At 49.3% G+C, this 23,424-nt stretch overlaps 1 protein-coding gene across 4 annotated transcripts in view; it reads left to right on the top strand.

Annotated features, from left to right (window-relative positions):
* Positions 1-19,979, top strand: part of LOC125440895 (neuronal acetylcholine receptor subunit alpha-7-like) — a 28,171-nt gene extending 8,192 nt beyond the window's left edge. For 2 of the 4 annotated variants that reach the window (XM_048511007.1, XM_048510984.1), the window contains exons 2-10: positions 4,732-4,871; positions 6,803-6,847; positions 9,767-9,876; positions 12,434-12,513; positions 13,706-13,873; positions 14,955-15,149; positions 15,610-15,696; positions 17,411-17,520; positions 18,099-19,556. In XM_048511007.1, the coding sequence (XP_048366964.1) occupies positions 4,776-4,871; positions 6,803-6,847; positions 9,767-9,876; positions 12,434-12,513; positions 13,706-13,873; positions 14,955-15,149; positions 15,610-15,696; positions 17,411-17,520; positions 18,099-18,608 (1,401 nt within the window). In that variant the 5' untranslated portion in view covers positions 4,732-4,775 and the 3' untranslated portion in view covers positions 18,609-19,556. Of the gene's footprint in view, positions 1-4,731; positions 4,872-6,802; positions 6,848-9,766; positions 9,877-12,433; positions 12,514-13,705; positions 13,874-14,954; positions 15,150-15,609; positions 15,697-17,410; positions 17,521-18,098; positions 19,557-19,966 lie in introns of those variants that run through there. The other 2 variants (XR_007245761.1, XM_048510997.1) reach the window with 2 other exon arrangements.
* Positions 19,980-23,424: the final 3,445 nt, after the last annotated feature.

Raw genomic sequence — 23,424 nt, 5'->3', positions numbered from 1 at the left:
CTCTAAAAATCCGGAGCTGTTGATCCAGTTCTGCACAGTGGACGGTGTTATTTTCTCTGGTGCCCTACAGACTGGAACATTACTTGGCAAATCTGTCCTTTCATTCATTCATTCATTCATTCATTCATTCATTCATTCATTCATTCATTCATTCATTTAAACTTCTATACCGCCCTTCCCCGAAGGGTTCAGGGCGGTGTCCATCAATTATATAAAACAGTTAAAATCCATTTCACACCCAATCCCAGTTAAAAATCATATATAAATTATACAAATTCAGATGGCGATTAAAATTGTTTCCCCTTCCCCATTCTTGCACGCAGGGTCAGGCCCGCAGGGGATTATGGGAATTGTAGTCCATGAATCTAGGTCAGGCCCGCAGGGGATTATGGGAATTGTAGTCCATGAACATCTGAAGCGCCAGAGTTGGACACCCCTGATCTAGGTGTTTCTCCGTATGGGTGTGTGCATGGAAGTGGCAAATGGAACCCCCACTTTCAGAGGCAGTCAACCTTTGAATACCAGTGCCAGGAGGCAACATCAGGGGAGGGGCTTGGCCTCTCTCTCTTGTTGTTGGACCTCCAGGGCAACTGGCTGGCCACTGAGTGAGATGGGATGCTGAACTTGGTGGACCCTCACTGGTCTGATCCAGGTGATCAGCAGATTATGCCATGGGGACTAAAGGAACCTCCTTATTCAGATGCAGTCAATCTGTGAATCCCAGTGCCAAGGGGCAACATCAGGGGAAGTCGTTGGCCTCTAGGCCATGTTGCTGGGCCTCTGGAGCAGTGGTTCTCAACCTTCCTAATGCCGCGACCCTTTAATACAGTTCCTCACGTTGTGGTGACCCCCAACCCTAACATTGATCCACTTTACAGATGGAGAACACTGATGCAGAGAGTCTTAGGCGACCCCTGTGAAAGGGCCGTTCGACCCCCAAAGGAGTCCCGACCCCCAGGTTGAGAACCACTGGAGGAACTAATGGGACGGGATGTTGAACTAGATGGACCTCCACAGGTCTTGTCTGATGTTCTTGTAAAGGCCTCGGCCTCTATGCTCTGTTGTTGGCCCTCCAGAGGAACTGATTGGCCACTGTGGAAGGCAGGACGAGATAAGACTACTGAACTCTTCTAAGGTTCTTATGCCACGGGGACTCCTTATTCAGAGCCCGGGGGCCTAGCAGATGCTCTACCACAGAGCCAAGGACCCTCCTCAGCAACCTGTTCCTCCTGTTGCCAACTCTGGCCAGAGAAATTCCTGGAGTTTGGGGGCCACAGCTGTGGAGGAGTGAATTCAGTGAGGGATGTCAATTAGAATCGATGGTGTGCCATAGTGTCTGCCTTCTGAAGCCACCATTTTCTTCAGAGCCACTAATCCCTGTAGACTTGGAGATGAGTTGTCATGCCACCCTAGGGCCCACAGTGAGCAAATGGGCCAAAGGTTACCCAGAGGTGGGATCCAGCAGGTTCTCACCAGTTCCCGAGAGTGGGTTACTAATTATTTGTGTGTGCCGAGAGGGGGTTACTAATTGGGTCCACTTTTCCGTTAGAAATTCCATTGGGTCCAAAAATCATAAAGTCCTGTTGTTTCCTATGTGGCTGGTTAGCGAAGGTAGAAAATGGGATAATTCTCCCTGTTGGGCTGTTTTCAAAACATGTTTTAGAAATATGGTCAAGTTCCTTGTTTAAGGAAAGTATCCTTCTTTTGATTTCTAGAAACAAAATTAAGTACTTGAAAGTATTAAGTATTTGACAGGCAGTCAATTAGAGGAGAAGTAGTTGTTTCTGTTGGCAGTAGACGACAGGACTTGCTATCATGAGTTTAAATTATGGACATAAAGATACCAGCTGGAAATTCGGAACTTTTTTTTTACAGTAAGAGTTTTTTACAGTAACAGAGAAATTATTAATGCCCCGCCCCCGGAATGCCTGGCCACACCCCCGTCGTGCCCCACCCAGCCCCATTGGCACTACGCCACTGTTTGAATCCCACCACCATGGGAACCTGTTACTAAAATTTTTGGAACCCACCACTGGCTACCACTAATTTCCACCCCCCATCAACTGCCATTCAGAGAGAGACAGAGAAAATTGAAGGAGAAGACCCCTTGGCCACTGGGATTTAGGGCTCGCCAGCTGGCAGTAGCCGTCCAGGAAGAAACCCAGAGTCCTTTTCCGCACATGCAAAATAATGCTCCTTCAATCTCCTTCCACAATTGTTTGGAAGTGGATGTTGCTATTCCGCACAGTAAAATCCAGCTGCAAAGTGGATTGAAAGTGGATTGAAAGTGCATCATTCTGCATGTGCGGAAGGGGCCAGAGAGTTTCTTTGTATTAATAGAAAGCAGATTTATTGTGTACACAGGAGAGAGAGGGAGCCGAATCTAGCAAGCTGGATCAGTTCCTTTTACTTTCTCGGGTAAGCATATTTTACAAACTTCCCCTGTAGGCACAACTATTCTTAGATATAGAATTCTGGTTAACTCAGGATGACTCCTTTTTCTGAAAGCCGTAAGCAATATATGGATTAACTTGGCATTCGCTAATGCAGGTTTCTGGGTCTATTTCAAGCCTGATTTTGAGGCTCCTTCATCCCTACGATTGCCGACCTCTGGGGTGGGTCGGTATTTCAAACCTTCAAGCTTAAAAAACCGTAAAAAGAAAAATCGTGACCCAAAAAATATAGTTAGTGCAAACCTTCTTGAATACACAAAGATCAACCAACTCAATATAATGAAGAAGAAGAAGAAGAAGAAGAAGAGGAGGAGGAGGAGGAGGAGGAGGAGGAGGAGGAGGAGGAGGAGGAGTTTGGATTTATACCCCACCTTTCCCTCCTGTAAAGAGACTCGAGGTGGCTTCCAAGGGCCTTCCCCTTCCTCTCCCCACAACAGAAACCTTGGGAGGTTGGTGGGGCTGAGAGAGTTCAGAGAGAACTGTGACTAGCCCAAGGAGGAATGTTGGAGCACAGAAACACGTCTGGTTCACCAGATAAGCCTCTGCCCCTCAGGGGGAGGAGTGGGGAATCAAACCCGGTTCTCCAGATTAGAATCCACCTGCTCTTAACCACTTCACCATGCTGTCCCCTGTTTTGGTTGCACCCATAATGGCTGTTAGCTCTAACCGCATGTAACAGAAAGACAACAAATTATTGCTGAGATATCTATGAATAGCCTCCTTTCTGTTGAGCATTTTTGCCTGGATTTATGTAGCGGCGATTCTGAAATGATTTGTGTTTTGATCCAAGGTATTATATAAACTACCGTAATTGTTTTGAGACTGTTGCTGAGCTGACCCTCAATTGTTTGAGGTCGGTGTATGCATCTGGTGCAGAAATAGTCTAGGTTCTCTATAGGTGGAACCCCCACCGCTTTTTTGTTGGGAACCCCGCTGTCCCCCACCAAAGCAGGCTGGGCGTGGCTGACAGCATATAAACCAGTGGTGGGATCCAAAATTTTTAGTAACAGGTTCCCATGGTGGTGGGATTCAAACAGTGGCGTAGCACCAATGGGGCTGGGCGGGGCATGATGGGGGCGTGGCCGGGCATGATGGGGGCGGGGCATTAATAATTTCTCTGTTACTGTAAAAAACTCTTACTGTAAAAAAAAGTTCCTAATTTCCAGCTGGTATCTTTCTATCCATCATTTAAACTCATTATAGCAAGTCCTATTGTCTACTGCCAACAGAAACAACTACTTCTCCAATTGACTGCCTGTCAAATACTTAATACTTTCAAATACTTAATTTTGTTTCTAGAAATCAAAAGAAGGATACTTTCCTTAAACAAGGAACTTGACCATATTTCTAAAACATGTTTTGAAAACAGCCCAACAGGGAGAATTATCCCGTTTTCTACCTTCGTAACCAGCCACATAGGAAACAACAGGACTTTATGATTTTTTGACTTTCTAATGGAATTTCTAACGGAAAAGCAGACCCAATTAATAACCCCCTCTCGGCACACACAAATAATCAGTAACCCACTCTCGGGAACTGGTGAGAACCTGCTGGATCCCACCTCTGATATAAACATACAATAAGATGTCACATATGTTGGAAGTGAAGGACTTTACACTGTTACGCTGTTTCCTGCCTCAACCTACAGAGGGTTTTTTTTACTAGAGAGCTAGTGGCTAGATAGGGACCTAGGGATTTGACACCTTTACTCTATCATGCTGGTTCTATCCCTTTGATGTTAGACTGATACTCTCAGGGACTTCCTTCCTTCCCGCTTCTTCCTCGACCCCTTCTCCATTCTTCTTCCTACCATGCCTAGAGAGAGGATGGATGCTCCTCGCATCCATCTCCATCCAGCTAGATTAGGATAGCATAGTGACTCTATCTACCTACCTTTCTATCCAGAATGGAGTTCACTAATAAATACTCTTTTTATTAGATTAGAAACTACAACTGACTCCGACTTTCTTTTGTGTAAGCTTGCTGCACTTTGGGATCCATCACACGCGCACGCACGCACACAAGGTAAGGCTTCTGCTGTGTTCTAGCCACCCGTGCCGCTCTTCTAACTACGAATAAGGGATAATCTCCAACTACCAGGAGCACTTATCCCAACAACATAAATAGTGTCGTCTAAAATAAAATAAAATATAATCTGTAAAGCTAGATGGAACCCCCGGCACCAAATACAACCAAAGATGGAGCAACATAACACTCCCCTCATTCTATAACCATTTGTCGGAAATGTAACTGGGCTCTGCGCCCGTGTGTTTTGCAGGCTCCCGGGGAGGGAACTACCAGCGCCAACTGCTGAAGGAATTGATGGAAGATTACATCCCCTTGGAAAGGCCAGTCAGCAATGACGCGCACCCCCTAACCGTCTACTTCACTCTCAGTCTCATGCAGATTATGGACGTGGTAAGCAGGGGTGCCAGGAGATGCGTTTGGGCCTTTCAAACGGGTGAACGGATTTCTCCAGGCTTGGTTTGGAGATTTATTCTAATTCAGGTTATTGCTTGACCATAAAACCACCCACTTGTGTTTTAAGAGGATTAGAAGAGAGTAATTTGACCGCTAAATTATAAGTCACCCGTGTTTATGCCTACAGAGTGCTTTCAAGTCGCAGCCGGAAAGAAAATACTTTTTAATTCAAAGAAGAAGATGGACTTATACACTGCTTTTCTCTCCTGTAAGGAGTCCCAAAGTGGCTTACAAATTCCTTCCCGTCCTCTCCCCACAGCAGGCGGGACTGAGAGAGTTCTGAAAGAGCTGTGACTGGCCCAAAATCACCCAGCAGGCTTCATGGGGAGGAGCAGGGAAACAAACCCAGTTTACCAGATAAGAGTCCACCATTCATGTGGAGGAGTGTGGCATCAAACCCAGTTCTCCAGATTAGAGTCTGCCACAATTAACCACTACATTCACTGACAGAAGATGCAGTAATGGCTAGAGGTGTGGTGGTGGTAGAAAGTGTGGTCGAGTCACAGCTGACTTAAGGCAACCTCGTAGGGTTTTCTACCTTCAGAAGTAGAATCATAAAGTTGGAAGATGCCAACAAGGCCATCCAGTCCAACAGCCCTGCCATGCAGGACGACACGATCAAAGCATTCTTGATAGCTGGCCATCCAGCCTTTGTATAAAAACCTCCAAAGAAGGAGACTTTGGCTCCTTCCGCACATGCAGAACAATGCACTTTCAAACTGCTTTCAGTGCCCTTTGAAGCTGTGCGGAATGGCAAAATCCACTTGCAAACAGTTGTGAAAGCGGTTTGAAAACGCATTATTCTGCATGTGCGGAAGGGGCCAAAACCTTCAAAGAAGGCGGTTTGCTATTGCCTGGCTCTTTGTCACAACCCTGGTATTCATTGGAGGGTTCCTATCGAAGTACTGACCAGCAGAGGCATAGCCTATTCTGTTCTGGGCTGCATCAGTAGGAGTACAGTGTCTAGATGGAAAGACATAATACCCCTCTATTCTGAATAATACCCCTCTATTCTGAATTACCTGGGTGCTGCAATTCAAGAAGGATATTGACAAACTGGAATGGGTCCAGAGGAGGGTGACCAAAAATGGTACAAGGTCTGGAATCCATTCCCTGCGAGGAGAGATTTCAGGAGCTAGGTATGTTTACTTTGGGGAAGAGAAGGTTAAGGGGTGACATAATAGCCATGTTTAAATATTTGAAGGGCTGTCATGTTGATGAGAGAGCAAGTTTGTCTTCTGTTGCTCCAGAGACTAGGACCAGGATTCAAGTTACAGGAAAAGAGATTCCACCTAACCAATAAGAAGAACTTCCCCCAGTAAGGGCTGTTCAATAGTGGAATACGCTGCCTTGGAGGGTGGTGGAGTATCGTTCTTTGGAGGTTTTTCAACAGAGGTTTGATTGTTCCTGCATGTCAGGGGGTTGGACTTGATGGCCCTTCTGGTCTCTTCCAACTCTATGATTCTACTGTGTGAGACAGGATGCCTATCCAGATGAACTACTGGTCTGATCCAGCAGAGCTTTCCTTAGGTTCTTATGACTTATGTGGACCCTGTAGGCTTTTCAAGGCAAGAGATGAACTGTGGGGACTTTCCATTGTCCACCTCTGTGTAGTTCCAGTAGGTAGCCATGTTGGCCTGCAGGAAAACACCTAGATTTTCATGTAGTAGAACACAGGTGTCAAACTCACGGCCCTCCATATGTTATGGATTACAGTTCCCATCATCCCCTGTCAGCAAGATGCTGGCAGGGGATGATGGGAACTATAGTCTATAACATCTGGAGGGCCGCGAGTCTGACACCTATGTAGTAGAACCTTTGAGACCAACCATATTTTTAGGGAATAAGCTTTCCTTTCTCCTTGGCAGGATGAGAAGAACCAGGTGTTGACCACCAACATCTGGCTGCAGATGGTAAGAAATTATGATTTATTATGGTTGTTATGGTGGCGGTTGTTATGGTGGTTGTTATTGTTAGTAGTAGATTTATTCACCGCACTTCCTTAAAGGCTCAGAGCGATTTCCATCATTTTTCAAAATGATGCAAAAAACATTATAAATACTTAAAATGACGATAACTCATCGTTCAGTTTTAAAAACATGCCAGAAGGGGAACTCACGCAGGCCCACCAATGTAGTTTAATTCTTGGATCCCTCCTGCTATTATACTTTCATTATTATTCAGTTGGCAGGGGATCCCAACAGAGGATGAAGAAAAATAAATGGGAGGAGGATAGACAGGGAGGGGAATGGAAATGGAAGAGGGGAGGGGCAAAGAGAAGGGAGGGGAGAGGAAAAGGAAAGGGAGGGAAGGGGGGTGGGTCTATCCAGTGGTGGGATTTAGCCGGTTTGCACCACTTCTGCAGAACCGGTTGCTGAAATGGTGCTTGTAAACAACCAGTTGTTAAATTATTGGAATCCCACCACCAGAACCAGTTGTTAAATTATTGGAATCCCGCCACCGGAACCGGTTGTCAAATTATTGGAATCCCGCCACCGGAACCGGTTGTTAAATTATTGGAATCCCGCCACCGGAACCGGTTGTCAAATTATTGGAATCCCGCCACCGGAACCGGTTGTTAAATTATTGGAATCCCGCCACCGGAACCGGTTGTCAAATTATTGGAATCCCGCCACCGGAACCGGTTGTTAAATTATTGGAATCCCGCCACCGGAACCGGTTGTTAAATTATTGGAATCCCGCCACCGGAACCGGTTGTCAAATTATTGGAATCCCGCCACCGGAACCGGTTGTTAAATTATTGGAATCCCGCCACCGGAACCGGTTGTCAAATTATTGGAATCCCGCCACCGGAACCGGTTGTCAAATTATTGGAATCCCGCCACCGGAACCGGTTGTCAAATTATTGGAATCCCGCCACCGGAACCGGTTGTCAAATTATTGGAATCCCGCCACCGGAACCGGTTGTCAAATTATTGGAATCCCGCCACCGGAACCGGTTGTCAAATTATTGGAATCCCGCCACCGGAACCGGTTGTCAAATTATTGGAATCCCGCCACCGGAACCGGTTGTTAAATTATTGGAACCCCGCCACCGGAACCGGTTGTAAAATTATTGGAATCCCGCCACCGGAACCGGTTGTCAAATTATTGGAATCCCGCCACCGGAACCGGTTGTCAAATTATTGGAATCCCGCCACCGGAACCGGTTGTCAAATTATTGGAATCCCGCCACCGGAACCGGTTGTCAAATTATTGGAATCCCGCCACCGGAACCGGTTGTCAAATTATTGGAATCCCGCCACCGGAACCGGTTGTCAAATTATTGGAATCCCGCCACCGGAACCGGTTGTCAAATTATTGGAATCCCACCACCGGAACCGGTTGTTAAATTATTGGAACCCCGCCACCGGAACAGGTTGTCAAATTATTGGAATCCCGCCACCGGAACCGGTTGTCAAATTATTGGAATCCCGCCACCGGAACCGGTTGTAAAATTATTGGAATCCCGCCACCGGAACCGGTTGTCAAATTATTGGAATCCCGCCACCGGAACCGGTTGTCAAATTATTGGAATCCCGCCACCGGAACCGGTTGTCAAATTATTGGAATCCCGCCACCGGAACCTGTTGTAAAATTATTGGAATCCCGCCACCGGAACCGGTTGTCAAATTATTGGAATCCCACCACCGGAACCGGTTGTCAAATTATTGGAATCCCGCCACCGGAACCGGTTGTCAAATTATTGGAATCCCGCCACTGGGTCTTTCCCTAGGGGGCACAGTCATCCCCCAGTTTGCCTACCCCCTAGATCTCCCCTCTTCCCTCCCTCCTTTCCCCTTTTTTTGCTGGGTTCCTCTGCAACAAGGAATTTATCCCCTGTAGTCAAAAGCTTCCTCGTGATGGGTTAGCTTATTTGCCAGCTCCGGCTTTGAAAATTGCTGAGGAGTTGAGAGCGAAGCTTGAGGAGGGTGGGATTTCAGAGGAGGAGACCTCAGTGGGGTCCAATGCCATTGAGCCCCCCCACCCCAGCACCCATTTTCTTGAGGAAACCTGAGTTCAATATCCAGGAGATCTCCAGGCCCCACCTGGAAGCTGGCAACCCTAGGTCCTGGTGGGTGGCATTGCCCCCTTCCCCAAATTCTCACAGCTGTGAAAACGTTCCCCATTGCTTACACTCCCTTTTATTTGGTACCTGCTCTCACCTGTACCAGCTCTCTCTGGTTTCAGCCCCAGCCCAATCTCTGAATTGTGTTGCGGGCGGGGGTGGGGTTGGGGGTTGGGTGGTAGGTTATGTGGGATGACGGACTATGTATTTTTAGGAGGGTGGGTTAGGTGGGGGATGGGTGTTATTTTAAAGGAGATTTTATGGTGTTTTTATGAATAGTATTTTATGGTGTTTTTATGAATAGTATTTTATGGTGTTTTTATGAATAGTATTTTACGGTGTTTTTACGAATAGTATCTTAGGGTGTTTTTATGAATAGTATCTTAGGGTGTTTTTATGAATAGTATCTTATGGTGTTTTTATGAATAGTATCTTATGGTGTTTTTATGAATAGTATCTTATGGTGTTTTTATGAAAAGTATTTTATGGTGTTTTTATGAATAGTATTTTATGGTGTTTTTATGAACAGTATTTTATGGTGTTTGGTGACTGTAGCCTGCAGAGGGACTTTAGTGATGGAAATAAGTGTACAGGAAATAAATAAAACAAAATAGTGAAGCCAGCTGCCAGGCCAGGGGAAGATCTCTGAGATCCAGGTGCATTACCCCGACAAATTTATTTTGCATCTGTTGGTCTTGGGAGGGGAGGCTCCGCTGCCCCTCCCCCTGTGCACCATCCCACCCCTTGCTTTCTCCCCGCTCAGTACTGGTACGATCACTATCTGCGATGGAACGAATCAGAATATCCCGGGGTGAAGACTCTTCGCTTCTCTGCCGACCGGATCTGGAAGCCTGACATCCTCTTGTACAACAGGTGATTCTTTCCGAGATGCATCGCACCTTTTCCAAAGCTTCTTGGGATGCGAGAGTGTGGGGGGAGGTGGGGAGGCAGCCTGCAGGTGTTTGGGAAGGATGCAGAACAGGTGCCACGTTGCGAAGAATTTTGGGATGGGGCAGGAGGACCAGAACCGCGAGACATTGTGCATCTTATTTTTGTTTGTGTTATTTTATTTATTTATTTATTATTGGGTTTTTTGTACCGCCCTACCCCCGAAGGGCTCTGGGCGGTGAACAACATAAATCGCATATACAGTAACCCTTAAATACATTAAAACAGTTTAAAACGCAGCGATCAGTCAAACAATGTCCGCAACAACCCTCATTAAAAACCTCCCAAAAGGGGGAAGAAAACGGGTCCCATAGACGGTGAGGGACCCAAAAGATAAAAAGGAAGAGGAGGAGGAGGGAGCAGGGGGCACCTGTCAGCGACTGGACACTCCAAAAGCCCGGTGGAACAACTCCGTCTTACAGGCCCTGCGGAACTCACCAAGATCCCACAGGGCCCGGACAGCTGGAGGAAGAGTGTTCCACCAGGCAGGGGCCAGGGCTGTAAAGGCCCTGGCCCGCGTGGAGGCCAGCCGCATCATTGAGGGGCCAGGGACTACCAGCAGGTTGGCCTCTGCTGAACGCAGAGGCCTAGTAGGGACATATGGGGTAATGCGGTCCCGAAGGTACGAGGGTCCCAGGGCTTACACCCTGCCCCTGTCCTGGGTCACAGGGCTTGGGGCGGCTCATAGCGTTAAATAAATGATCTATCGATAGAGATAAAGATGGAGTTACAGAATCTTAAAATGCAGTCCATACAGTCGTATCCTACTTCAGACATTAGGCTAAAACAAAACCAACATCCAAAATTACTGCTTAAAATAGGCGACATTGCAAGTAAGCAGTAAATAATTATCCTTGACCTATCCTCTATGGAATACCTGGTTGGCCAATGCCATCTTATAGGCCCCTAAGGAATCTAGAAAGTTCCCCCAGGACCTGAGTGTCAACTTGCAGGGTGTCCCACCAATAATGGAAAATCTCTTTCCCTTATTGAGGACAGTTGTGCTACCTGTGGGCCGGGCACTACCAGCTGATCATGTCATGAAGAACGAAGGCTTCTTGGAGGGGCATACAGGGAGAGGTGGTCCTGTTAGTATGAAGGTGTCAGGCTGTGGTTAGATCTTGGACCTTAGACCAATAAACGGACTCAGGATTCTTGAGCAGAAGTGTTTATTGAAGTCAACAAGTCCCCGGCTTGAGAAAGCCAGTTCGGTTGAATCTGGCTTTATTTTTTATTTATTTATTTATTTTTTAGGCTTTTATACCGCCCCATCCCCGGAGGCCTCTGGGCGGTGTACAGCAGATAAAGCAATAATACAGAATAATTAAAACATTAAAAGCAGCAACAGTTGACTAATAATTATCAAATAAGAATATAAGTGGGTCCAGCATCCTAATTTTAAAATTCCCTCCCCTCCCTCCCCCTAGAGGGAGGCATGGTGGCCTCGTTAGATGTCCGATGACCCAGATGTTGGGGTCGGGCGAGGGCCAAACAGGGGGGGCACCAGATCAGCGGCCGGTACCTCCAAAGGCCCGGCGGAACAGCTCCGTCTTACAGGCCCTGTGGAACTCACCAAGGTCCTGCAGGGCCCGGACAGCTTTCTTACGATGTTATATCTCCTTTCGAACCCCCCTCCTGTTTGCCAGTAAGAGTGTGAAAAGAGTTGTTTAGAAGGTCTGGGCACCTCAAGGATGCAGGGAGGAAAGATATGCCACCTGCCAGGGCTCCCCCCTGTGAGATATCTTGCTTCTTGTCGAAAGTTGCATTTATACTCTTCTGTTTCTTAGCTAGTGGTGTTAGGACACTATCGCTATCACTCTTCACTGTCAAGTTCTTGAACAAACCTTTATCTACACTTCAAAGACTTTATCCACGCTTCAAAGACTATCTGAGACTTTTAAGGAAACAACAACTGAATGGAAAACTCCTGGTGTCCTTTTACCGCTGTGCTATAGAGAGTGTCTTAACCTACTGCATCTGTGTATGGTTCTCCAGTTGCACAGTGGCAGATAGGAAGGCACTCCAAAGGGTGATCCCTACTGCACAGAGGATTATCGGCTGCCCTCTCCCCTCCTTGGAAGAACTCTATAATTCCCGAAGCCTAAAGAAAGCCCAAAATATTCTGAGAGACCCGTCTCATCCAGCACTCTCTCTTTTTGAACTGTTACCATTTGGCAGACGATACAGGTCTATCAAAACTAGGACAACGAGGCTTAGAGACAGCTTCTACTCTAGAGCTGTGGCTATGCTAAACTCCGCAGCTTCGTGTTGATGTGTTTGGGGCTGTGTAGGGATGGGTGGAGGAAGGGGAAAGTGAGGACGGGGTATGAGTCTGAAATTGTGTGCATCGAGGAATGCTGCTGTAAATTTCATTGTGCGTGCACAATGACAATAAAATGCTTATGCTTATGCTTAATCAGGTTGCTCTGTTAATTGCTCTGCCAACTTCTGTCCCATGCGATCGTTTCCTCTTTCTTCCCAGTGCCAACGAAGACTTTGATTCCACTTTCCACACGAACATCCTGGTCAACTCTAGCGGCTACTGCCAGTGGCTGCCACCAGGTGAGTCTCAAATGGATCAGAGGCGTGGCTTGTAGGTGTAGCGGCTGGATATTCTCGCGTGGGAAGAAACAACCTGGGGCAATGCAGCAGTTTCCATCTGTAAAAAAACCAAGCAAAAACCCAACGGGAATCTTGAACCGGGAGCTTCATGGGCAAAGCCTGGGGGGCATTGAGCTCTGTCCCCCCCCCCAGTGGAAAATGTGCCAGCTCCCCCGGGACCACTTTTTGGATGAGAGTAAAAGGGAAGAAGATTGGGATAGAAATGAAGACAAAATTAAAATAGTTATTAAAAATACTGGACAGCACTCACCACCAAGGATTCTGTCAAGTCTTTGCTGCTCTGTAGCGCCTCCTTTGCTGATGGTCAAAGGGTGGTACTGCAAGCTACCGGCTCAGGTTGTGCAAAAGAACCAATAGCATTCCACTTGGTTAAGAGCAGGTGCATTCTAATCTGGAGGAACCGGGTTTGATTCCCAGCTCTGCCGCCTGAGCTGTGGAGGCTTATCTGGGGAATTCAGATTAGCCTGTGCACTCCCACACACGCCAGCTGGGTGACCTTGGGCTAGTCACAGCTTTTCAGAGCTCTCTCAGCCCCACTCAGCTCACAGGGTGTTTGTTGTGAGGGGGGAAGGGCAAGGAGATTGTGAGCCCCTTTGAGTCTCCTGCAGGAGAGAAAGGGGGGATATAAATCCAAACTCCTCCTCCTCCTCCTCCTTCTCTTCAGCTGCTGCTGCTGCTGCTGCTGCTTCTTCTTCTTCTTCTTCTTCTTCTTCTACTTCTCCTCCTCCTCCTCCTCCTCCTCCTCCTCCTCCTCCTCCTCCTCCACCTGTCTGTTGCTTAGGCACAGACCCAAGTTACAGCTTGGAGAAGCCACATCCCTGCAGGACAGGGCGGGGTAAAATAGCACTGACCTACTTTACACGGTTGTCATAAACATAACAGTTAAGTGTGTGCAAAGTCGATGCTAAATATCATAAAGTATTATTGATGAAGGTTATGAAGAATTAAGTGATGCAGTAGCACCCCCTGCTGGCAGTTTTGCGGAAATGACTCTGCTTGGAATAAACTTGGCAAGTAGATCTCCCCACTTGCATGACGAGTGCTTTTGAGAAGCCCGGTGTCAACTCTGTCGGTTTCTGTCACTTGCTGTGACTCCACGACCTCCTCCTTTTCCCCAACTCTGCCCTTTCAGGCATCTTGAAGAGCACGTGCCGAATCGATGTGCGCTGGTTCCCCTTCGACACCCAGAAGTGCGACCTCAAATTCGGCTCTTGGACTTATGATGGGTGGCTGCTGGATTTGCGCATGAAGGAGGCGGACACATCTGGCTACGTCGCCAACGGAGAGTGGGACCTAGTGGGTAAGAGAGGACTCGGAGCAAGCTCTGACTCAAGTTGCTGGATATTTGGGGGGGGGGACACGGTGTCCCATGTACACTGTTGGAAGCTTCATAAGAACATAAGAACATAAGAACAAGCCAGCTGGATCAGACCAGAGTCCATCTAGTCCAGCACTCTGCTACTCGCAGTGGCCCACCAGGTGCCATTGGGAGCTCACATGTCAACTCAATGCATGGCAGCTGTGAAAAAGGCAAACTCTATGCTGGGGATAATTAGGAAAGGAGTTGATAATAAAACTGCAAGGATTGTCATGCCCTTATATAAAGCAGTGGTGTGACCGCACTTGGAGTACTGTGTTCAGTTCTGGTCGCCACATCTCAAAAAGGATATCAAAGAGATAGAAAAAGTGCAGAGAAGGGCAACGAGGATGATTGAAGGATTGGAGCACCTTCCTTATGAGGAGAGGCTGCAGCGTTTGGGACTCTTTAATTTGGAGAGGAGGCGTCTGAGGGGGGATATGATTGAAGTCTATAAAATTATGCATGGGGTAGAAAATGTTGACAGAGAGAAATTTTTCTCTCTCTCTCACAATACTAGAACCAGGGGGCATTCATTGAAAATGCTGGGGGGAAGAATTAGGACTAATAAAAGGAAACACTTCTTCACGCAACGTGTGATTGGTGTTTGGAATATGCTGCCACAAGAGGTGGTGATGGCCACTAACCTGGATGGCTTTAAAAAGGGCTTGGATAGATTTATGGAGAAGAAGTCGATTTATGGCTACCAATCTTGATCCTCCTTGATCTCAGATTGCAAATGCTTTAGTAGACCAGGTGCTCAGGAGCAGCAGCAGCAGCAGAAGGCCATTGCTTTCACATCCTGCACGTGAGCTCCCAAAGGCACCTGGTGGGCCACTGCGAGTAGCAGAGTGCTGGACTAGATGGACTCTGGTCTGATCCAGCAGGCTAGTTCTTATGTTCTTAGGATGTGAAAGCAATGGCCTTCTGCTGCTGCTGCTCCCGATCACCTGGTCTGCTAAGGCATTTGCAATCTCAGATCAAGGAGGATCAAGATTGGTAGCCTTCTTCCCTTCCCCCACAGGTGTGCCCGGCAGTGAGAACAAAGCTTTCTACGAATGCTGCCGGGAGCCCTACCTGGACGTCACCTTTGTGGTGACGATGCGTCGCAGGACCTTGTACTACGCGCTCAACATGTTGGTGCCCTGCCTGCTGCTCTCCGCCATGACCTTCCTTGTCTTCCTGCTCCCAGCTGACTCTGGGGAAAAGATCTCTTTGGGTAAACCTGCCATGGGCTAGCTGGGGTCGCCAGGGCGTGTGGGTGGAGATGTCGCTGAGGCATCGGTGGTACCAGCTCACAGAAGGGTAGAGGAGACGAGTGATGGGGGTTCAAAATTTTATAGTCAAATTCCCCCTAGACCTGTGGTGACGAACCTTTGGCACTCCAGATGTTATGGACTACAATTCCCATCAGCCCCTGCCAGCATGGCCAATTGACCATGCTGGCAGGGGCTGATGGGAATTGTAGTCCATAACATATGGAGTGCCAAAGGTTCGCCACCACTGCCCTAGACTATAGGTGTCAAACTCGCGGCCCTCCAGATGTTATGGACTACACTTCCCATCACCCCCCTGCCAGCATGATGCTGGCAGGGGATGATGGGAACTATAGTCCATAACGTCTGGAGGGCCGCGAGTTTGACCCCTGTGCCCTTGACGATTCTTTTCTCTCTCTGCAGGGATCACGGTCCTTCTGTCACTCACGGTCTTCATGCTGCTGGTGGCAGAGGTCATGCCGGCCACGTCGGACTCCGTCCCGCTCATTGGTACAGGAAAGAATCCAGGTTGCAGCCTGGTTCAGGGGTAGGGTTGCAGGGGTCGGGATGGGAGCTGCAGATCTCCCAGAATGATAGCTGAGCTCCAAAGGAACGAGATCATTTCCCCTGGGGGAAACGGTTGCTTCGAAGAGCAGACACTTGTGGAGGCCCCTCCCCAAACTCCGCCCTCCCAGGCTCCGCCCCCAAGGCTTGCATCCCTGGGCAGATTGGTGCCAGAATGGGGAGCAGCAGTGGCGTAGGAGGTTAAGAGCTCGTGTATCTAATCTGGAGGAACCAGGTTTGATTTCCAGCTCTGCCGCCTGAGCTGTGGAGGCTTCTCTGGGAAATTCAGATTAGCCTGTGCACTCCCACACACGCCAGCTGGGTGATCTTGGGCTAATCACAGCTTCTTGGAGCTCTCTCAGCTCCACCTACCTCACAGGGTGTTTGTTGTGAGGGGGGAAGGGCAAGGAGATTGTAAGCCCCTTTGAGTCTCCTTACAGGAGAGAAAGGGGAGATATAAATCCAAACTCCTCTTCTTCTCTTCTATTATGACCGATCTCTCAGCGACAGACATCGATTTTGGCAGCTTTGGAAGTGGGGTTTCCGGCATTGTACCCCACTGAGCTTCCTCCCATCCCCCGAGCCCACCCTCCTGGGTACCACCCCCAAATGCCCAGGAATTTTCCAACCCAGAATTGACAACCCTATTTGGGGGCAGCGGTCAATTTTGAGGGCACAAACTCACTGGGAGAAGCAAGCCCTGTGGTCTTCTAAGCTTTCCGTGGGGTAAACTTTGGGTGGAATCTGGGGACAGGGAGGTCTGTTCCGGTAATGGCAGTACATCCCCTTGGCACAAGAGGGGATGGAGGGATCTAATCTTACTCTGCTGTGCTACAGAGGTAACTATAGCGTCTATAGCAGTGGCGTAGGAGGTTAAGAGCTCGTGTATCTAATCTGGAGGAACCGGGTTTGATTCCCAGCTCTGCCGCCTGAGCTGTGGAGGTTTATCTGGGGAATTCAGATTAGCCTGGGCACTCCCACACATGCCAGCTGGGTGACCTTGGGCTAGTCACAGCTTCTCGGAGCTCTCTCAGCCCCACCTACCTCACAGGGTGTTTGTTGTGAGGGGGGAAGGGCAAGGAGATTGTAAGCCCCTTTGAGTCTCCTTACAGGAGAGAAAGCGGGGATATAAATCCAAACTCTTCTTCTTCTTGTGCAGGGGATGGCTCCTTGTCCTAGAGAAAAGCATTGCTTTTGGCAAAATGGACCCACGGGCCCTTGTTTTAGTAATTATTATTATTAGAAGTTTGGATTTATACCCCACCTTGATCTCCCGTAAGGAGACTCAAGATGGCTTACAAGCTCCTTTCCCTTCCTTTCTCCCTAACCGACACCTTGTGAGGTAGGTGGGGCTGAGAGAGTCCTGAGAGAACTGTGACTAGCTCAAGATCGCCCAGCAGGAATGTAGGAGGGCGGAAACACACCTGGTTCACCAGATAAGCCTCCGCCACTCAGGTGGAGTAGTGGGGAATCAAACCGGGTTCTCCAGATTAGAATCCACCTGCTCCAACCACTACACCACGCTGACTCTCTCTTTAGTTATTAGCAACTAAATTATTGTTAATTAGAGGTGGGCTTGGAAACCTATCCAGGAGGGGAGTCTGAATGGATAATCTGCTTCTGCTTCGAAGTTTGCTCATCTTCTCTGCTTCTTCTCAAGGGCAATACTTTGCTACCACCATGGGAATGGTTGGTTTGTCTGTGGTCGCCACTGTCTTCGTGCTCCAGTACCATCACCACGACCCCGACGGTGGCTGCATGCCCCGATGGGTGAGTGTCTTTCTCTCTTCAAGGCCTTACATGGTTTCGGACCTGCATATCTTCGAGACCGCATTGCCCCATGTCTCTCTTCAAGACCCCCCCACTCATCGGAGGGAAATCTTTTGTCGGTCCCTGGCCCTAGAGATATATGACTGGCTTTGACACAAGCCAGGGCTTTTTTGGTGGAACAAATTACCAGCTGAGGTCAGAGAGCCCTGCAGAAATTATCTTCGTTCCACAAGGCTTGTAAAACCTGGTTGTTCCCCCAGGCCTTTCCCACTTAGCCAGCTGGATCAAATTGCACCATCATCTCTCGGCCTCTGGAGCAGGCGTGGATGGGTAGGGGGGAGGTGAAGGAACGAGCTGGGATGGAGTCGTCTAAGTCGCCATCTAATTTCATAACTTATTTATACTGTAATTTTGGAAGCTGCTTTTATATTTTTTATATATATTTTATATTTTTAATGCTTTTTGTTTAATGTTTTAGTGTGTGTAACGCTGTTGTAACTTGCCCCGAGACCCTCGGGGAAAGGGCAGGATAAAAATATGATAAACAAATAAACAAACATCTTCCTCTCTCTCAACAGGTGCAAGTGGTTGTGTTGCGCTGGGGCGCGTGGCTGCTGCGCATGCGCCAGCCTGGGGAGGAGCCGGTGGGGCGACCCCACTGCACCCCCAGCCTGCTCAGCTGCAGTTCTGACAACAGCCAAAGCAGTGCCACGCCGAAACCGCAAGGCTCCCCAGCGGTGGCCAACGGCAACCTTCCTTACACGGGCAGCCCGGTGGTGGCGCTATCTGCCAAGCCTCCTGAGGTGCCGCGGCCTTTTCTGCCATCCCCCGAGCCATCCCCCTCTACCCCGGAGGAGCTACTCAGTGTCCCTGAGCTGGGCCGCATCCTGGAGGAACTACGTTACGTGGCTCAGTACTTCCGGGGGCGGGACGCCGCCCAGGCCGCCTGCTCCCAGTGGAAGTTTGCTGGGGCCGTCCTCGACCGCCTCTGCTTGATCACCTTTGCCCTCATCCACATTGTCTGCTCCATCGGGATCCTCATGGCGGCCCCCAACTTTGCTGAGGCCATCACGAAGGACTTCCTATGAAGCCCCGGCAACAGACCCCCCTGAAGCGACGTGGTGGGCATGGCCATGGTAGTGGGATGGGCGTGGCTGGAGACGCCACCGGCCTGCCAGGCTTTGCCAAGGGCAGTAGGCCTCGCATGCATTGGCGTTCTCAACCCTACAGGGACGGGCCTCTCAAGGCAGTCCACTGAACACCACAGTCTACCCGGCATGCTGAAAGGGATCTCGCTGTCTCCCCCCAGTTCGCCCAAGTAGGGTTCCCAGCTCCAGGATGGGAAATGCCTGGAGATTTCGGGGTGGAGCATGGGGAGAGTGAAATTTGGGGCGAGGAAGAAGAAGAAGAAGAGTTTGGATGTATATGCCCCCTTTCTCTCCTGCAGGAGACTCAAAGGGGCTTACAATCTCCTTCCCCCCTCACAACAAACACCCTGTGAGGTGGGTGGGGCTGAGAGAGCTCCGAGAAGCTGTGACTAGCTCAAGGTCACCCAGCTGGCCTGTGTGGGAGTGTGCAGGCAAATCTGAATTCCCCAGATAAGGACCTCATTGAGGTGTAATACCATAGAGGCCACCCTCCAAAGGAGCCCTTTCCTCCAGTGGGACTGGTCCCTGTAGTCTGGAGATCAGTGGAAATTCCAGGAAGGCTTCGGCCTCCACCTGGTGGTTGGTGACCCTACCAAAGACAGAAGATTCTTCCCCTCTGAATTTGTACCCTGCTCCTTTTTGTGACCGTGCAGAACACTTTTTTTAAAGTATGAGGAGCTCCAAAATCCAGGAGCCGGAGGGTTGTGTTTTTTTTAAACATGAGGCAGGAGGCAAATTTAAGGGAAGGAACCTCGACTAGGCCCCGTGCCTCTCCTTGTGAACCGTGGCCATGGATGCTGGGGCCGTTTTCAGCCTGTGAGATGGAAACCCGTTTACCTCAGCGTTCTTGTGAGGGCAGAAAAGCAATAAAGTTTCTGAAGCACTTTGCCGGGGAACCTGCTTGCTTAGACCTTGGGGTTATTTTTTGAAAAAGGTCGTCATATTTTGGGATGTTGCAAATTTAGATCCTTTCTTTAGGGTCTCGGAAGCTCTACATATCAACTCTCCCCACCCTCCCCCGGCCCTGACGTTCCTGATTCTGTACACATGACAAAGTTGTTGCATGCATCCTGGCAGGTTTGAGGTGTCTGGTACTGTCTGGGTGGCCTGAGTTGATGTCCCCGTGCCCCACGGCTGTCTCCACAATGATAACCAACACTTGCCGGCCTTAAAGTCAACATCAGTTATGTCCTGGGGAGATATAATGAAACTTTTCTAACCCACAAACACTCCTTGAGGGATGAGGAGAAGGAAGACAGATTAAAAATATTTTTTTTCTTTCCCTCCCATAATACTAGACGAAGAAGAAGATGTTGGATTTATATTCCCCTTTTCTCTCCTGTAAGGAGACTCAAAGGGGCTTAAGAACAGAAGAACATAAGAACCAGCCTGCTGGATCAGACCAGAGTCCATATAGTCCAGCACTCTGCTACTCGCAGTGGCCCACCAGGTGCCTTTGGGAGCTCACGTGCAGGAGGTGAAAGCAATGGCCTTCTGCTGCTGCTGCTCTTGAGCACCTGGTCTGCTAAGGCATTTGCAATCTCAGATCAAGGAGGATCAAGATTGGTAGCCATAGATTGACTTCTCCTCCATAAATCTGTCCAAGCCCTTTTTAAAGCTATCCAGGTTAGTGGCCATCGCCACCTCCTGTGGCAGCATATTCCAAACACCAATCCCACGTTGCGTGAAGAAGTGTTTCCTTTTATTAGTCCTAATTCTTCCCCCCAGCATTTTCAATGTATGCCCCCGGGTTCTAGTATTGTGAGAAAGAGAGAAAAATGTCTCTCTGTCAACATTTTCTACCCCATTCATAATTTTATAGACTTCAATCATATCCCCCCTCCTCAGCTTACAATCTCCTTTCCCTTCCCGCCCCCCCACAACAAACACCCTGTGAGATGGGTGGGACTGAGAGAGCTCCGAGACTAGTCCAAGGTCACCCAGCTGGCATGTGTGGGAGTGCACAAGCTAATCTGGTTCACCAGATAAGCCTCCACAGCTCAAGCGGCACAGCGGGGAATCAAACCTGGTTCTCCAGAACGGAGTGCACCTGCTCTTAAGCGCGACACCACACTGGCTCTCAGAATTTGGGGAAGTCGTTTCTGATTCGGTTGATGTGAGCTCCTGTTCTGGACAGACCAAAGGAAAGTCCTCCTTCACCGAATGCATGATTAGCTTATGAGGTTTAGAGACAGATACATTCAGGGAGGATAGGTCCACGTGTCTTTGCAACCAGAGTGGCTCAGTTTGTTTATTACTTCATGCACGCCCTTCTTTTTTTTACAGGGAGGATTCAAAACAGCCTACAGTCGTGGCGAACCTTTGGCACTCCAGATGTTATGGACTACAATTCCCATCAGCCCCTGCCAGGATGGCCAATTGACCATGCTGGAAGGGGCTGATGGGAATTGTAGTCCATAACATCTGGAGTGCCAAAGGTTCGCCACCACAGGGCCCGACATCATTCTCCTGGTTTCCGCTATATCCTCACAACGGTCCTGTGAGGTGGGTTAGGCCCAAAGGATCTGGCTGGTCCAAGGTCACCCCGCGAGCTTTCATGGCAGAATCGGGATTTGATCCTGGGTCTCCCAGATTCTAGTCGAATGGTCTAACCCAGGGTTGCCCAGTGTGGTGCATGTAGGTGCCATGCCACCCATAGAGACCTTTCCTGGTGGGGACTTTTGCCCAGCAGGTCTTCTGATTGGCCAGGGGAGATCTGATTAGAATCACGGAGTTGAAGGAGACCACAAGGGTCGTCCACTCCCAATCCCTTGTCCTGCAGGAACACCCAATCAAATTGAGTTAGCAGGGCTGCAAGATAGTACTGCAGACCAGGGGTGTAGCTGTGTAAAAGATGCCTGAGGCTCACCCTGAACTGAGCCCGCCCCCTCACAACTGTACCCCATCCCCAACTCCACATAGAGTGTGTGAATGGGGCGAGCCCCACTGGGAAGTGTGCAATTTCGCCCCTGCCCTGAAGTGAGTTTGGGGGAGGCCCTGCAATGTGCCCCTGCGTGGCTGTGGGAAGTGGTTCCCGGGGCTCTACCCTACACCCCAGGGGCATAATGCCCATTGGGCAAGGTGGGCAGCTGCCCAGGGCACCACCTTGTGGAGGGCCTCAAAATGCAGGGTTCGTTTTTGGGTATTTTTAGTGGTTTTCAATTTTTGGCCTGCAGGGGGTGCAGTTTTTAGGCTAGTGGCACCGAAATTTCACCGTATCATCAGGAGACTGTCCTTATGCTACCCCCCAAGTTTGGTGAAGTTTGGTTCAGGGAGTCCAAAGTTATGGACTCCCAAAGGGGGTGCCCCTATCCCCCATTGTTTCCAATGGGAGCTAATAGGAGATGGGGGCTACAGTTTTGAGGGTCCATTACTTTGGCCCCCCTGAACCAAACCTCACCAAACCTGGGGGGTATCGCTAGGGCAGTCTCCTGATAATACGCTGAAATTTTGGTGCTGATATGTCTAAAAATGCACCCCCTGCAGGCACCAATGTCCTGGTGCAAAAAAAATTTGGTTGTGGTGGAGTGGCCGCCCATGGGGGGGGGGGCATCCAACTCAGGTTTTGCCCAGAGCTAGCCTCGTTACGCCCCTGCTATACCCCCTTGGCTACGCCACTGCTGCGGACAGAGTGCCTGGCCTGGTGAGCATTTGCGTTGCTTTTCCCAAACTGCTGGGGAGGATTAACTGAGGTTGCAGTGGGAGAGGACGGAGTGGCGTGAGAGAGTGGTGTTGGGAGCCCGCTGGAGAGGGGGGTGGATTTCTTTTTTGGGGGGGTTCCTTTGTCTAATTTGTTGCTGAGCGAGAAAGGCCTGCTCGCCTGGGGTCGATTGCTGGCCTCACCTTCTGCTGTGGCTTTTGAGAGGTGGGGCTGTGAGCCTCTGAATCGCAAGGGCCCTCCCTGTCAGAGGCAGCACTGAGTCAGCTGGGCTGGGAGAGAGAGCTGAGAACAGAGCGGCTGGCCAGGTGCTTCGATGGTGTGTTCCTGCATGGCAGGGGTTTGGACTGGATGGCCTCTTGTGGTCTCTTCCAATGATGACATGGTTTCAAGCATTCCTAACAGATGGCCATCCAGCCTCTGTTTTAAAACCTCCAAGGAAGGACACTCCACCCCCACCCCCACCCCACGGCAGCCTATTCCACTGTCGAACAGCCCTTACCGTCAGGAAGTTCTTCCCCTTGTTTAGGTGGAATCTCTTACTTTGTAGTTTGAAGAAGAAGAGTTTGGATTTATATCCCCCCTTTCTCTCCTGTAGGAGACTCAAAGGAGCTGACAATCTCCTTGCCCTTCCCCCCTCACAACAAACACCCTGTGAGGTAGGTGGGGCTGAGAGAGCTCCGAAGAGCTGTGACTAGCCCAAGGTCACCCAGCTGGCGTGCGTGGGAGTGCACAGGCTAATCTGAATTCCCCAGAGAAGCCTCCACAGCTCAAGTGGCAGAGCTGGGAATCAAACCCGGTTCCTCCAGATCAGAGTGCGCCTGCTCTTAGCCACTGTGCCACTGAATCCATCACTCCTTGTCCTAGTCTCTGGAGTGGCAGAAAACAAGCTTGCTCCCTCTTCACCATGACGTCCAAATATTTAAACATGGCTATCGTGTCACCCCTTCACCTTCTCTTCTCCAAATTAGATGTGTAGGTTTTGAAAAAGTTCCTTTACCACCACCAGCTGCCGCCGCCGCACAATGACCTTTACTGAATGAGTGAAGAGAAGCTGTGTCCGGGCAAAAGAATATTTTTTAAACCCAATGTTCATTC

The sequence above is a fragment of the Sphaerodactylus townsendi genome, linkage group LG01 (assembly GCF_021028975.2).
Source record: "Sphaerodactylus townsendi isolate TG3544 linkage group LG01, MPM_Stown_v2.3, whole genome shotgun sequence".
In the NCBI taxonomy this organism is placed as follows: domain Eukaryota; kingdom Metazoa; phylum Chordata; class Lepidosauria; order Squamata; family Sphaerodactylidae; genus Sphaerodactylus; species Sphaerodactylus townsendi.
The sequence above is the reverse complement of the archived record's forward strand: the minus strand, read 5'-3'. Positions and strand labels throughout refer to the sequence as shown.